The sequence below is a fragment of the Sceloporus occidentalis genome, unplaced genomic scaffold, assembly GCF_023333645.1.
Source record: "Sceloporus occidentalis isolate IW3139 unplaced genomic scaffold, rSceOcc1.0.p SCAF_113, whole genome shotgun sequence".
In the NCBI taxonomy this organism is placed as follows: domain Eukaryota; kingdom Metazoa; phylum Chordata; class Lepidosauria; order Squamata; family Phrynosomatidae; genus Sceloporus; species Sceloporus occidentalis.
Genome location: NW_028317093.1, coordinates 142,890 through 157,916, shown reverse-complemented (window position 1 = coordinate 157,916; position 15,027 = coordinate 142,890). Strand labels below are relative to the sequence as shown.

The 15,027-nt window shown below is 42.4% G+C and overlaps 1 protein-coding gene across 1 annotated transcript; it reads left to right on the top strand.

The window, feature by feature from the left end:
* LOC149282505 (ficolin-1-like) lies at positions 1-14,937 on the top strand. The gene is made up of 6 exons (XM_089498095.1): positions 1-19; positions 1,770-1,934; positions 12,877-13,004; positions 13,639-13,763; positions 13,975-14,114; positions 14,696-14,937. The coding sequence occupies exons 1-6, from the start codon at positions 1-3 to the stop codon at positions 14,935-14,937; spliced, it is 819 nt and encodes a 272-aa protein (XP_089354221.1).
* Positions 14,938-15,027: the final 90 nt, after the last annotated feature.

The following is a 15,027-nucleotide window of genomic DNA, read 5'->3' as shown; positions in this document are numbered from 1 at the left end:
ATGGATCACATGTTGGATAGTATGTGAATAGTGTAGAACTTAAGGGGACATTTTACTAAAAATAGTAATATGCTACTTGTACTTATTGCCCTATAACTTGCAAAAATACAAAAACATTGGGTATTTCTAAACTCAGGGCAAATTTTAAAATCTATTTAGCAGGTATTTTCATTAGTTCTTGTAGTAAAAAGCATTTTCAATTTTTACTATATATATATTTTTAATACATCATATGATATGATCAAAATAATGGACTCTTATATTTTCTTGTCCTGAACCCCCCCAATATATAATGTGAGTGGTTACAGTACATGAGAAAAACGAAAATCATAGCTAAGCAGCCATTGTCGTGAAGGTTACTTTAATATGCCTGGGGCTGGGGCAAGGGTTTTAGCCACCTTAGGCAAAACCTCATTTTGTTGCCGCCTCGTGGGCAGACTCATGTGAGCCCATCGTACACATGAACCGCCACCCCCTCCTGCGTTGATGGCGCCTATGTTTCCAGTCCTTCTCCGTTACAAAATGGAAGAGCTGGAGCTTGGAGTATTTATAAATATAAATAAGAAGACAGACGCCTCTTTGATCCTCCCCTTTCTCATTATCTCTCCCATTTGTTTATCTCTTGCTTTTCTCCCTATCTCTCCTTCTCTTTCTCTCCGTTTTCACATCTCCCATCTATATACATCTCTTCCTCTTTCTCCACTTCCTCTTTTTGTATACCTCACCCTTTGTCCACATCTCTCTCCCCCTTTCAGTTTATCTCTCCTGCTCTCTCTTCTCCCCTTTATCTCTCTTCCTCTTTAACAACTGGATCCTTTCTATGTGACTTGTATTAGTTTTCTATGTACCCCCTTCTGTAAATGTGTTCTAGCTCCCTTTAAGAAGTAGACCTAGGCCTGGACTGGTCATCTGGCATACGAGGCAAATTCCCGGAGGGCCACTGGTTTACAAAGCCACACACTCACCATCCTGTGCAATAGGAAGTTTTTATGGGTGTTTTTTTTGATCCAGTTAATTTGGGGAGATATAGTCAGTAAAAGCTGGAGTCTGTGACCTTAGCAAAGGCAAGATGGCCAAAATCATGACTAAAGCCCCAAATTTCCTTTTAGCATCACTTTAACAATACAAATCCCTGATTTGTGACACTTGAAATAATCTCACCAATAGAATGAGATTAGGATACCCCTGGGGCATACATTTCTCTGACACTTTACACTTACACACAGGAAGAACACATGCATTGCAGGGGAGTTGTTATGTATTGACCAATCATACAAAAATAACTCCAGAGCTGAACAGTGCAGCCAATGGCAGCTAAGATTTTATTTGTACCCAGGAAGAGAACCTCGTATGTGCGCTGCGCTTGTCATCGTTCAGCCCGTGCTGCGAAGAAGGGGAGAGATGCGATGTGTCAGGCGGTAGGAAGGCTGGCACGTATATGGCAGGAAGCGACCTTTCTGCCGACTTTGGAAATAGTTGTGTTGATATGTGGAAATCTATAACCCTATACTGGGCGGTCTGGACTCCTCTTGCAGGTAACGCTTGAGGGCAGAAGGGTATTTACATACAATTTTAGCAAGCTTTATTGCCTATATATATATCCGCACAACATACATGTATATCACACAGCAAAGAGTTCTAATGCTGTCCCTAAGCCGTGCAATAAGTTTAATGTAGTCATTTTACTCATGGAGTTGGATTATGACATCAGATTTGCGATTCAGTTTATGAATATCACTTGTTTAAATGGTTCTTTGTCCTTCGCACAGGCGTTGGGGTGGCTGTGACTCCTCTTACAAAGAGTACGCAGAAGTACTCAAGTGTCAACATGAATCGGAACACACATGACAACATCTCCACAACTGACTTCAAAGGCCCGGTGCATGTAACTTATGTTACAGAGAAGGAGAAACCACGCTCGGAGATTCCCATCAGTAGGATGAAGCTATCCAGAGATGCTCTTCTCTATATTTCTCTGATAACCTGTATGAACCTTCCCGATGACATTGATTCAGAAGAAACTCTTTAAAGATGACAATGCATCAACATGATTCTAAGCTCCGTTCCTAGAGTCCTGACTTGGTATGGCCACTTTCACGTTACCATGAAACCACCAAACTGTTTAAGGACACTGGGACGGCGTGCACTGTATATATGTCTAGAGGAACTCAAATTATCCGGTACCTAGTTACCACTTACCACGTCTTACCATGTCGAAAACATAGTAAACATAATGAATTATATCATTAATTAGAGAGAAAAAAAAAACAATTGAAAAAAGTGAAATAAGTGCATTGATATTCAATAAATGAATAAGAAAGAGTTGAATTAAGAGTTCACACTAGAAAACTTGTTCAAGGCTCCACAATATAATAATATCTCCATTTGTCGGGCTTTTGTATTGGACCCACTTGCCAGATAAAATTGAAGATCTGTAACCAATGTGATGAAAACCAGGAATACATCGCTCATAACGGGATTCAGATTGAATTAATGAATAAAGTATATTTTGAAGAAGCCAGGTGTTGTATCTTTAAAACAATATAAACATGTTGTCAGTTCCATTGTACAGTTGTGTCTATGTTAAGTATCCATCGTGTATTTAAAATATTTGAAATAAAATTAAAAGTGTAGCAAAGTCTTGGTATTGTTCTTACTGAGCTCCACAAGCAAAATGGACACTTAACTGCATACGTTGTATGATTTCTATTGAAAGGTGTATGTTTGGACATCAGAGGTCTCTCCTACAGAAGAAATGGTGACGAAAAGACCTCTGAGGTCTAGAAAGCTTATGTGCTTATAGCATGGACCAGGTTAAAAAAGTATAAAGATCAGTGGGTGCAGGGTTATGTAGCAAGAAGGAAAAATAGGAAACTAGAAATGTATGTACCTTTGGTATCCAGGTAGATAATTCCGATACCAGCCCGGAGTTGTTTAATTTTTTTTTATATATATATGACACCCCAGCCTAAAAAGCTTCCATCCACCAATTGGTGTACCCAAAACAAAAGTGCTCTGTGAAGACATGTAGAGTATGTTCTCTCCTCCATACACAATGAAAGTTTGGTGCTGGTACATGTCAGAGGTAAGGGTGATGCACAGTTCCCAAAACCACAGTGCATTATCAATAACAATAAAACGTGGTGGGGTATACCTTTCTGATCAAAGTCAACATCCCTACCTAGTGTTAGGCAAGACCACAACATGGTATACAAAAGTTGTGATCTACCTGACCCAAGTTTCCGTGTTTAATACATAGGTACTTTAAGATAAATTTGGAACTGGAAAGAATTACACTTTTCTACAGTTCCAGCTAAAGATTTTGAGAAACATCCTCTGATCCAAAGACAAAAATGGCATTTTCCTTGTACAATCCCCCCACCAAACGCACAAAAAGTCTGCTATAAAAAAAGGTATTAGGACAGACTCCTTAGGTACCACTGCCCTTCCTGTCCCTCTCTACCAGGTCTCTGTATCATACAAAAATAGGGAATTGGAAATGTTCAATAATATATATATATATCGTTCTGCTTTTGCTTTAACAGTAAGATTGCAATGACATCCTGGAGTGTTTTGATTCTGTTTTAGTTATGTTTATTTTTTATTAATACTTCTGTATTTTTGTAATACTGTATTTTCTGACACGATCACAGTATGTTGATCTCCTCTCCGTATCTGGTCTTGTTCACTGTTCATTCTAGAGTCTTTCGGAACCTGGTATGCTTACCGATTTGTTTTAGCGGACCGTTGTTTTACTGTGCAAACGTGGGAGGTGTCTCTCATTCCTCTTATGTACACACTATAACTTGTCTTTACGCATACCTTGAATAAATGGAGATTTGAATTGAGATAAAAAAAAACAAAAAAAACGTAGGATTGCTGCAACTTAGTAAAACAAGATGAAAATGTAGGGTATTTTGATGGCACATGACCTATATCAAAAAGTTTGTTCCAGACAAGTTAAAAAAAAAAAATAATGTAAAAAAACCTATGCATGTAGGGTATTTCCATAATCTAAAAAACACATACTGGATTTCTCTGCCATAACACATAACCTGTGCCAAAAAAATTCTAAAAAACACAGAAGCGTTGGTGAAAAAAAATTCAACAAAGTATTTCTATAGCTAATTTCGGCAGTGATTGGTGGCCAAATGTCTGCTTGGACTGTGTCCTGAAACCACTAGTGACATATCCTAGATTGGGTGGTGTTCATGGCTTCTTTGTTTAAAATTTCCAGTTACAAACCCAACATACTAAATGTAAAAAAAAACAGTTCCAAAACAGCAATATACACCTTATAAGCCCAATTAAAATGCTCGAAATGCATATACAATCTGGACACCTGAATTGTTGTTGGGGGTATGTTCTGTCAATTTAACTGATTTAGTGAGGGTTTAGATATATATGAAAAATATGGGGTTTTAGTATTTTGTATAACATTACTCATTCTAAATGTTTAACTATGATGTGTGTGAAGATGTAAGTGACGTCTAAACATGAGACGCACTGATGCAAATTTGTAACCTTTTAAATTCATACATTGTCCTTTTTGTACACCTGTGGATTGGTGTTTTTTAATAAAGCATGAAATACCTGGCAAAGGGCCCTGAGGAAGCCAGCCCTGCAGCTCTTTAGCATACACACTGGTTGGGCCGAACCATTGGTCTGGATAAACTCCATTCATTTTTGTTATTACATATGGTTACACCTACTTTTAGTCAATAGTATAAAAAAACACAACAGAAACTGATGGTAATTTAATTTATTTATTATTAATTACAAAATTAATAGTCCAATTAATTAGGCCTGAAAGCAACCTCGAGACTCACGAAGAGTCACCTTTCAGCACGCAGGAGAGGAAAAACCACCTAAGGGTGGAAACCTCTGGGGAACCATGGCTTGAAAGATTGTCCTTCCCTCTGGACACTAAGAGGTTAACTGTGTATTTATACCTGTAGAAAAGAAAAGGCAAAACGTAATTGACAACACGGAAGCACAAAGCTTCGGTGGATGATTATGCCTCCACCGCAAGCTCTTTCCCTTTAATAGACTGCCTTAACATCATCAGTTCAATATAAACGGACATCGAATTAAAAATAGACATTGCATTAAACATGGACATAGCATTAAACATGGACAGAGCATTACACATGGGAGTAGCGTTAAACATGGAGATAATGATACACATGGACATAGCATTACACATAGAGATAACATTAAACATGGACATTGCATTACACAATGACATAGCATTAAGCATGGACATAGCATTTGTCACGGAGCTGTCTAGTCCGACCGACTACCTCCGCTGTCTTGTGCTCCCTTAGCCTGGGACAACACACTTTCCCCGGTTCCCCAGTCACTAGCCGAGACTCAGTGTAGGGTAAAACCAAACGAAGACTGATTTATTTCGGACACACAGGGCTGGATATATCCATCAAAACACACATTTACATAAAATAAGATATTGGGACACAAACTGCCCCCCTTAATCTGCCTCCCAGAGACAACAGGGGCAGTAACGAGATTAACAATACAATGGGGGGCGGGGGACTGATTTATACAACATTAAACTGAAACAATGGCAGTCACTCCCTGGTTGCAGATCCTGGCTGTATGCTGGAGATAATCCCCTCAGCCAGTGATGAGATGATACTGCTGGGGGTAGCCACAAAAGTCTTTACAAACCCAGGGCCCATAGTCAATAGGGAGGAGGCTGGCAGTTAGGCCTCTCCAGTGGTCCCAGTGATTGAGGGTTCCGTCACAATTCTCCCCCCTCCAAATTGGACTGACACAGGAGGAAACCCCAAACGGGTTGACTCCGTAGTCAGTCAGTTCATTTGGCCCATCAATGCCCTCCCAAAATTGTTGCTCCTGCTGCTGCTGGGGAGATGGGCCGGCTGCGCCATCTTCCGGGTACCGCTGGGGAGTTATGTCTCCTGCATCCCCTCCCTGGTGCTCCTGCTGCCGTTGAGGAGGGAGGTCAGGTTCCTCCTGTCCCGGAATTAGGTTCTGCCGCTGGGGAGATGGACCGGCTGTTCCACCTCCCTGCTTCTGCTGCTGAGGCGGGTCGGCCGCTGTATCTCCCTGAATTCCTGCAGCTTTGGTGTGTGCTGGGCAGAGGCCAGCGATGCCCTGCCCTGTTGCCAGCGCTTCAGCTGGGGTTAGGGCATCTTCTGAATCCGCCACTCCGCTGTACTTCCGAAGTCCGGATCCTGAAGACTATCCCATAATAATCCTGGGCCACCAAAGTCATAGCCCTCTGGAGAACATTCTTCTCTGTATACCACTGCAGAGCCCTATAGTAATTTTCCAGCTCTACCTCCTGTTGGACCAGCTTGTCCAATTCGGATACCCATTGCTCCTGGGGTTGCTGTCCCAGGAATGACATGCGTAGTTCCCGCTGGTCTCTAATCTTTTGTTCGGAGCTTGGAAGACACTGACCCCGGCATATAACAGCCCTCTGCCATAGTGACTGTCGAACCAGTTGCCTCAGATTCTGGTATTGTTCTGTAGGCAGAGTAGTGGTGTAGCAAGAGAGGATGACCCACAGCAGCCCCTGGTAAAGCTTGTTCACAGATCTCCAGGTCTTCATTTCTGATTATATTGCCATTAGAGGTAATAACACAATCAAAGGAAAGGTTATCTGTGGTGCAATCATAGGCCAAATTAGGACTGGATGCTGAAGAAGTTGATGAGAAGGTATGATTCAGTGCTTTCTCTTTCCATGTACCAGGGGTCACATAGCTGCCCTGTACCCAGGGCACTACTGGGGGCAGGGGGGTAGTACCAGAACTGCACTGGTTCAAAACAGGAGAAGCAGACTTGGTATGGGAAGCACTGATGGAAGGCCCCTTCCTCCTCAGAGATGGAATAGGGTCATGCATCTTTGCTATCAGTCCAGAGGAGATATTAGGGGCTATGGTAGTCTATGGTGCATCACACTTTGCTGAGGTAAGAGTGATAGGAGTTGCAATCATGGCTGAACAGAAAGCAATAGGAAGTTCATCCATATGGGAGCAACCCACACTGCCACAGACTGTAGAATCACAGAAGCTGCATTCCATCACAGAACAGTCATCAGGCTTCAGCTGGACATCCACTGGAGTTTGAGAAGCATCAGGAATCACCAGGGGTGGTATATACTCCATGGGTTCACTGTCCTGGGGAATAAAGCTACTTCCCCTTTTAGGAGAGCTCTGTGCTTGTGACGTAGACTGTTCAATCAGTACAGAGGGTTTGGGAGGTTTCAGAGGACATTGGGTGATCCAGTGTCCCTTTTTGCCACAGTAAAAGCAAGCCTCATCATCACGCCTTTGTTGCAATTCGGTTGTGGTAAGGGGTTCACGTTTCCTAGAAGATTCCTTTTTCATACTGGTAACAGGCTTGTTGGATTTCTCAGGTGATGTAACAGATGTAGGTGAATGGTCTTCATGGGGACGCAAAGCAGGGAGTCTGCTTGGAAGGACGCAAAGCAGGGAGTCCGCTTGATCAGGACACACAGCAGGGAGTCCGCTTGATCAGGACACACAGCAGGGAGTCCGCTTGATCAGGACACACAGCAGGGAGTCCGCTTGATCAGGACACACAGCAGGGAGTCCGCTTGATCAGGACACACAGCAGGGAGTCCGCTTGATCAGGACACACAGCAGGGAGTCCGCTTGATCAGGACACAAAGCAGGGAACCAGGAACAGTACAGGTGCCGAGCCACAGCAGGAAGATCCATAGACTTCAATACAAAGGCCCTGACTGAAGTGCAGGGCAGGTTCATAAAGGCAGGGTAATCACAGGTAACAAGGCCCAGCTGGATGTATTGGCTAGGGCTCAACCCAGGTAACAAGGCACACCTGAGTTCTGAGTGCTCCAGAGGGCGGCCACTAGTGGTAGCGGATTTAAACACCACAGGTATAAAAAAAGCCATGGTTCAGGCAGAGAAAAAGTGGTTCCTGACAATAGCATTAAACATGGACATAGCATTGCACATAGAGATAACATTAAACATGGAGATACCATTAAACATTGACACTGCCTTATACATGGATAAAGCATTAAACATGGACATAGCATTTGTGACAGTGTAAACCCCAGGGAGATGCTTAGTGTGGCATTTGGGTACAGGTGCTATCCAGATTGTAAATATGGGTCCCTGGGGTGGAGCAATTGGAGAGCAGGGTGGGCCAATGCTCCGTTTCCCCATGCTGTGGAAATTCCATGCCGAGTTTTCCAGGAGGCAAGAAATCTGCAGGATCCGGTCCGGGATTCCTATGGGGCCGGCATCAGGCACAGGTGCTGGACATTAAAAGCCCCTGGAGCTGGACACTCAGAGAGACTGTTGGGGGAAGAGGTAGTTCCCTGTGCTCCTAGGGCAAGGAGAGGCCCTGAAGAAGACAATCCCTGAGCCAAGTGAGGCAATACCTGCCTGGACGTTTTGTGTGTTGTCTGGGGGAGGTTTTCCAGAGCCTGGCGTAGCTGGGTCTGGCTGGGAGGTTGAGGTAGTGGGTGATTAGGCTGGTCAGTCTGGACCAGCATAGTTCAGTTAGAGAGGGCTCCAATTGGGAGCTAGGTTTTCTTTTGCAGGTTTCACAGATATGCAATACTTTTATCCAGCAAAAAGAAACTTCACGTCCTGATCATCAATAAGTCGTCACAAACACATCAAGGCCATCCTCCATAAGCATATGTATTTCAGCCAGCAATACACAAGGGCACATACCATGCAACAGTCAAACAGTGGTTTTTGGGGATTAAGCGGTTAAAAATAAGGCGTGTTTTTTATTTTTTTTTCGTTTTTTTTTTTGGTTCCTGCTTTCTGCCCACAGACCATAGCAGTGCTTTGCCCGCATCCTCCACCATATGTGACAAACCCTATAGCATGAGGGCCATACATGTCACTTTTAGGGGTCCTAAGCACAGTCCTCTAGGGCAATTAGAGCCAGGAACAGCAGCTCATTTTTTTTTGTTGGTTCCTGCTTTCTGCCCACAGACCATAGCAGTGCTTTGCCCGCATCCTCCACCATATGTGACAAACCCTATAGCATGAGGGCCATACATGTCACTTTTAGGGGTCCTAAGCACAGTCCTCTAGGGCAATTAGAGCCAGGAACAGCAGCTCATTTTTTTTTTGTTGGTTCCTGCTTTCTGCCCACAGACCATAGCAGTGCTTTGCCCGCATCCTCCACCATATGTGACAAACCCTATAGCATGAGGGCCATACATGTCACTTTTAGGGGTCCTAAGCACAGTCCTCTAGGGCAATTAGAGCCAGGAACAGCAGCTCATTTTTTTGTTTGTTTTTTTTTCTTTTTTTTTCCTCCTTATTTTAACCGCTTAAACCCCAAAAACCGCTGTTTGACTGTTGCACGGTATGTGCCCTTGTGTATTGCTGGCTGAAATACATATGCTTATGGAGGATGGCCTTGATGTGTTTGTGACGACTTATTGATGATCCGGACGTGAAGTTTCTTTTTGCTGGATAAAAGTATTGCATATCTGTGAAACCCGCAAAAGAAAACCTAGCTCCCTATTGGAGCCCTCTCTAACTGAACTATGCTGGTGCAGACTGACCAGCCTAATCACCCACTACCTCAACCTCCCAGCCAGACCCAGCTACGCCAGGCTCTGGAAAACCTCCCCTAGACAACACACAAAACGTCCAGGCAGGTATTGCCTCACTTGGCTCAGGGACTGTCTTCTTCAGGGCCTCTCGTTGCCCTGGGAGCACAGGGAACTTCCTCTTCCCCCAACAGTCTCTCTGAGTATCAAGCTCCAGGGGTTTTTAATGTCCAGCACCTGTGCCTAATGCCGGCCCCATTGGAATCCCGGACCGGATCCTGCAGATTTCTTGCCTACTGGAAAACTCGGCATGGCATTTCCACAGCATGGGGAAACGGAGCATTGGCCCACCCTGCTCTCCAATTGCTCCACCCCAGGGACCCATATTTACGATCTGGATAGCACCTGTACCCAAATGCCACACTAAGCATCTCCCTGGGGTTTACACTGTCACACATTACACATAGAGATAACATTAAATATGGACATAGCATTAAACATGGACATAACACTACTCATTGAGATAGCATTAAACATGGAGATAACATGCAACACATCGGAAGGATTTTATTTTGAAATATAACTATTTCTGGTGTGAACACCAGTTTTACCGCCATTCATGCGGGACAGCCAGGCTCGTGCCGAGTTACGCCAACCTTTTCGTAGCCGAATGGGAAGCAGAACAGATATGGCACAACAATCCATTTGAAGCAGACCTGGTGCTGTGGAAGAGATATATATCGATGATGTGTTAATTATATGGAGGGGAACACTGGATAAATTACATCAATTTATAGAATACATCAACTAGAACCAATACAACCTAAAATTTACTTTCAACATACTAAAGCAAAGTGTTGAATTCTTGGATGTGGAACTATTCACAGAAGGCAATGCTCCAGAAATTATAAAAATGCTACCGATGCCAATGGTTTCATTGATTACACAAGCTGTCATTACCCAGCATGGTTAGATAACATCCCCACGGCACAGATGATGAGAATAAGGAGGAACTGTACACGGGACCAGGACTTTATTAAACACACCACAGATATTAAAAGTAAATTTAGGGAGAAACACTATCCAATAGAGTTATTAGCGAGAAGTCAACAGAAAGTGGAACAAATGGATAGATCTCATCTACTAAAAGGAAAGCCCAAACATAATATGAACAAGAAAGATTTAAGTTTTTCATTCATTAAGGAATATAATACTAAGGCTCACCACATTAAAAAGATATTGCGGAAACACTGGCATGTCCTGAAGAGCGATGACATTTTAGGTCCCCTCTTACTGGAAAAACCTCAAATCATATACAAAAAAACACAAATAATTTGAAAAACATTTTCCTCCCAACAAAGAAAACAGAAATTAATTTTAATACCTGTGACGGCCCCGGGTGTGACGGCCCCGGGTTAATCGGTACCGTCTGTAATAATTATTACAGACGGTACCGATTAACCCGGGGCTGTCACAATACCTTTCTGGGCAAGAAACCCATTGTTTTTTTCCCATGCGGTAGGTGCAAGATGTGCACCTACCTACCAAGGAAAACGAACAGTTTTATCAGTAATAGGACAGGGACTACATACGAAATTAAGAAATTCATCACCTGCACCACCAAATTTGTAATTTATTTATTACAATGTCCATGTGGTGCACAGTATGGGGGAAGAACAATCAGACCACTTAAAGGAAGAATTTAGGAACATCTTGGGAACATTAAGAATTCAAGCATTAAACACGGTGTCCCGCGATACTGTAATTCATGTCCTGTTTTCTCAATTAATCAATTTTGAATCATGGGAATAGACATTGTATATGTATTATTTGTATTATACATAATTCCAATATTTCGTATTTTGTATTATTGTTTGGCACTTTTCCACCCTTATTGCTCTCTTTTCCCTGGATTCATATAGACATTTATGTATAAACAAAACCCATAGTATGTTTAGTTATAGTTCATATATCCACGTTTAATGTTTTCTCATTCATGCAATCAAATACTTAAACGTTTACATCCTATAGCGTTTATACTACCTTCATGTTAATCCGTCTTCAAATGTCATTGCTTAACATCTGCACTTCACAGCACAGCAGGACACTAGGACCCGATGCAACACCAAGAAAAGAGACAGCCCTACGGAGAAGGAGAAGCCGTTTCTATGGGGACGCGTATAAACAGAATGACGCCAGTACGCACATCCAGCCTCCAATACGTCCTCACGTATTGTGGAATGACGTAACAGCGCCACCTAGTGTACATGTGCGTACAACACGTCCTCATGTTCTGGGACACAACGTTGCACCGCCATCTAGCGTACATGGAAGAAAATACAACGAATTAACACATAAAAAGAGTGGAAGAAGCGATCAAATACTTTTTTCCTGAGGAAGCCATTAAAGCCGAAACGCGTTGAGGAAAGACTTTTTATTTCACTTAATCGTTTGAATTTTACAGATTTATATTTTATATATCTTAAAGTACTTTTTTAAAATTTAAATAAAAGGGATATTCCCATAATAAATCTATATTTTTAAATATAAGCAGCAGTTGTTTATTCTCTGGGGGTGGTTTTCCCGCTCCCTGGCTGGAAGAAGTTGCCGCACTGTATCACAGCGTTCGGGGGATTGGACCTGAAATTCCACGACATTTGGAGAAGGGATCCTGGACACCGTGGGCTTCCCCTACCCCCCCTCCCTGAGTGCACCTTGCACATAATTGTATGTGCATTGGATTCCGTGAGTGCAACCATTTACTACCTTTTTCACGAGCTGCTATGAGACGGGAATGAGAAACAGACACAAATCTTCAGCACTGTTGTGAGTGCAACTAACGCAATATAATTAACACCGTATCGTCTGAACGGTCTACACTATTGTTGTTTCGTTTGTTTTTCTTACATGAGCGCCCCCTATTGAAATTGAACCTATACTTTACAACACCTGGAGAGAGTTGTTTTTAAGGAGGCAGCTGTGAGAAAACAAAAGGGAAGTATTTTTAGAGATTTCCTTATTTAGCACACACTATTTTTGGGACACACCGGTTCTCCTCACAATCTTTTTACTAAAGCACACACACCCAGGCACTCACACTAACACAACCAGACAATCAGAGTGTTTTAATGCCCGTTCATTGGATCCGTTTTATCGTTATTTTATTGTTTATTGGATGAATCCACGTAACGTACTTATTACCTCTGTATTCTATATTCTTCCTGTTATACAGCAAACTCACCGTTATTATTGCTTACTTATTGGGTTTGAATCCAAATAAATGCAACTATTTGACGTATTGTGTTTTTAATTCTCGCTTTTAGCTCCGAGGAACTGTAAGGAGGTTCTGGATCAGGGAAGCGTTCTAAGCGACTGGTACGCAATATACCCGGATGGCAACCGGCCCCTGAAGGTGTTGTGTGATATGCACACCGACGGCGGAGGCTGGATCGTAAGTGCTCAGCAGGGAAGATGAAATATGTAGAAAATATCTTTACAATATATATTCCATTTACCGTTTGATCCAATGCTCTTCATTCATAAAAATCTCACAATGGTATATAATCAGTACGAAAATTTAACGTATTTAATAAATATAATATTATAATGTAATATATATTAATAAATATATTCTATTTAATATATGAAGTGTGTCAAATATCATATAGATATAAAACATATTTGTATAATAAATCGTCAATATGTGACCCCCCCCAAAAACACAATTGTGATGTAAAAAAAAAAAAAAAAGGAAAGTGATAAAAGCCAAGAAATAGTTATACTTATATCTATATGTCCATCCTTCTTTGAAGATAGACAATTCCCTCTAGGAATATATGTATATATAGGGGAGAAAAATGTTTTAGCACAAAAATAAAAAAAAAATAATAAATCTGGTTCTACAATGGTCATTGTCGGTGATTAAAAAAAAATTTTTTTCATGACAGTTTTCAAGATACTTGGGGGAAAAAATAATTAAAGTAAAAAAATATATACCGTATTGCTTTTCCGGTTGGCATGTTAATGAATGTATTTATAAACGGGGGATGTCTGATCTCAGTGTTTTGTTTTTTTATTTTGTGCAGGTTTTCCAGAGACGGTGGGACAGCTCGGTGGATTTTTTCGGGGACTGGTATTCCTATAAGATGGGGTTTGGCAGCACTTTGAACGAGTTTTGGTTGGGAAATGATAATCTTCATATGCTGACCAGGTGATCTTTTTACATAAAATTTTAGGCCTATGATTTCTTCTGTACATCTCGTTTTTGGCACCTGAAGCGTTCTGTACATTTCCCGGGCTCTCCCGTTTAACGGATAGATGTCGGCTCAATTACCTATTCACAGACAAAATATGCTTTAATATACATCAGTTATATTTTTTTTAGTAGCTTATTTTAACACGGCTCCCGTTTCCACCTTTTTTTCAGGCACGTGGGAATTACGCATCGACCTACAGGACTTTGAAGCGAAAAAATATTTTGCCAAATACGCGTCTTTCAAAATTTTAGGAGAGTCTGAACATTACAAATTGCTATTAGGAGCTTACACCACGGGTAACGCAGGTATGGCACGACCCTGTATAACACCACGGGTAACGCAGGTACGGCACGGCCCTGTATAACACCACGGGTAACGCAGGTACGGCACGGCCCTGTATAACACCACGGGTAACGCAGGTACGCCACAGCCCTGTATAACACCATGGGTAACGCAGGTACAGCATGGCCCGGTATAACACCACGGGTAACGCAGGTACGCCACAGCCCGTATAACACCATGGCCCGGTATAACACCATGGGCAACGCAGGAACGCTACGGCCCGGTATAACACCATGGGTAACGCAGGCATCGCCCGGCCCAGCGCTACAGGTAACGCAGGTACGCCACGGCCAGGCATTTAAGGACATGCGCTGCCATAAAGCAGGTCGCACCTTAATTCAAACACTTGCTTTAGGTAAATATCATGATCTCCTACAATGGCGACCTTCAAGTGGGTGTCTCCATCGCTGTAGGAGAATAAATGATGCGCTGCATCTGTTTTACGGGAATCCCTCATGTATCTTCCCCAAGATCATTGATCTCCGGATGATGATATTCTTTGGTTCCAGCACCTGGTTAAATGGTTTTGTTTTACCTGCTTTAGGAAACTCCCTGGATGTTCATGCCGACATGCCCTTCTCCACCAAGGACAGAGATTCCAGTCCAGGCAAACGTGCGAATACGTATTACGGAGGCTGGTGGTATAACAGCTGCCATCACTCAAACCTGAACGGACGGTATCTGCAGGGGCAGCACAGCAGCTACACCCACGGCATCGACTGGGTACAAGCTAAAGGCTTTCATTACTCATTCAAATATTCAGAAATGAAGGCTAGGCCCGTATAACGCAGGAGGAGACGGACAGAACCAAGTCCTACACGCATCGTCTATTTTAAGCCTTTCGCCTATCCACCTACACTAAAAAGTATATGTAAC

Excerpts from the sequence above, each read along its gene's own strand:
- LOC149282505 (XM_089498095.1), top strand. Across the intron at positions 13,764-13,974 it reads AATCTTCATATGCTGACCAG|TTCAGGCACGTGGGAATTAC; the intron begins GTGATCTTTTTA and ends TTCCACCTTTTT. Across the intron at positions 14,115-14,695 it reads TTACACCACGGGTAACGCAG|GAAACTCCCTGGATGTTCAT; the intron begins GTATGGCACGAC and ends TACCTGCTTTAG.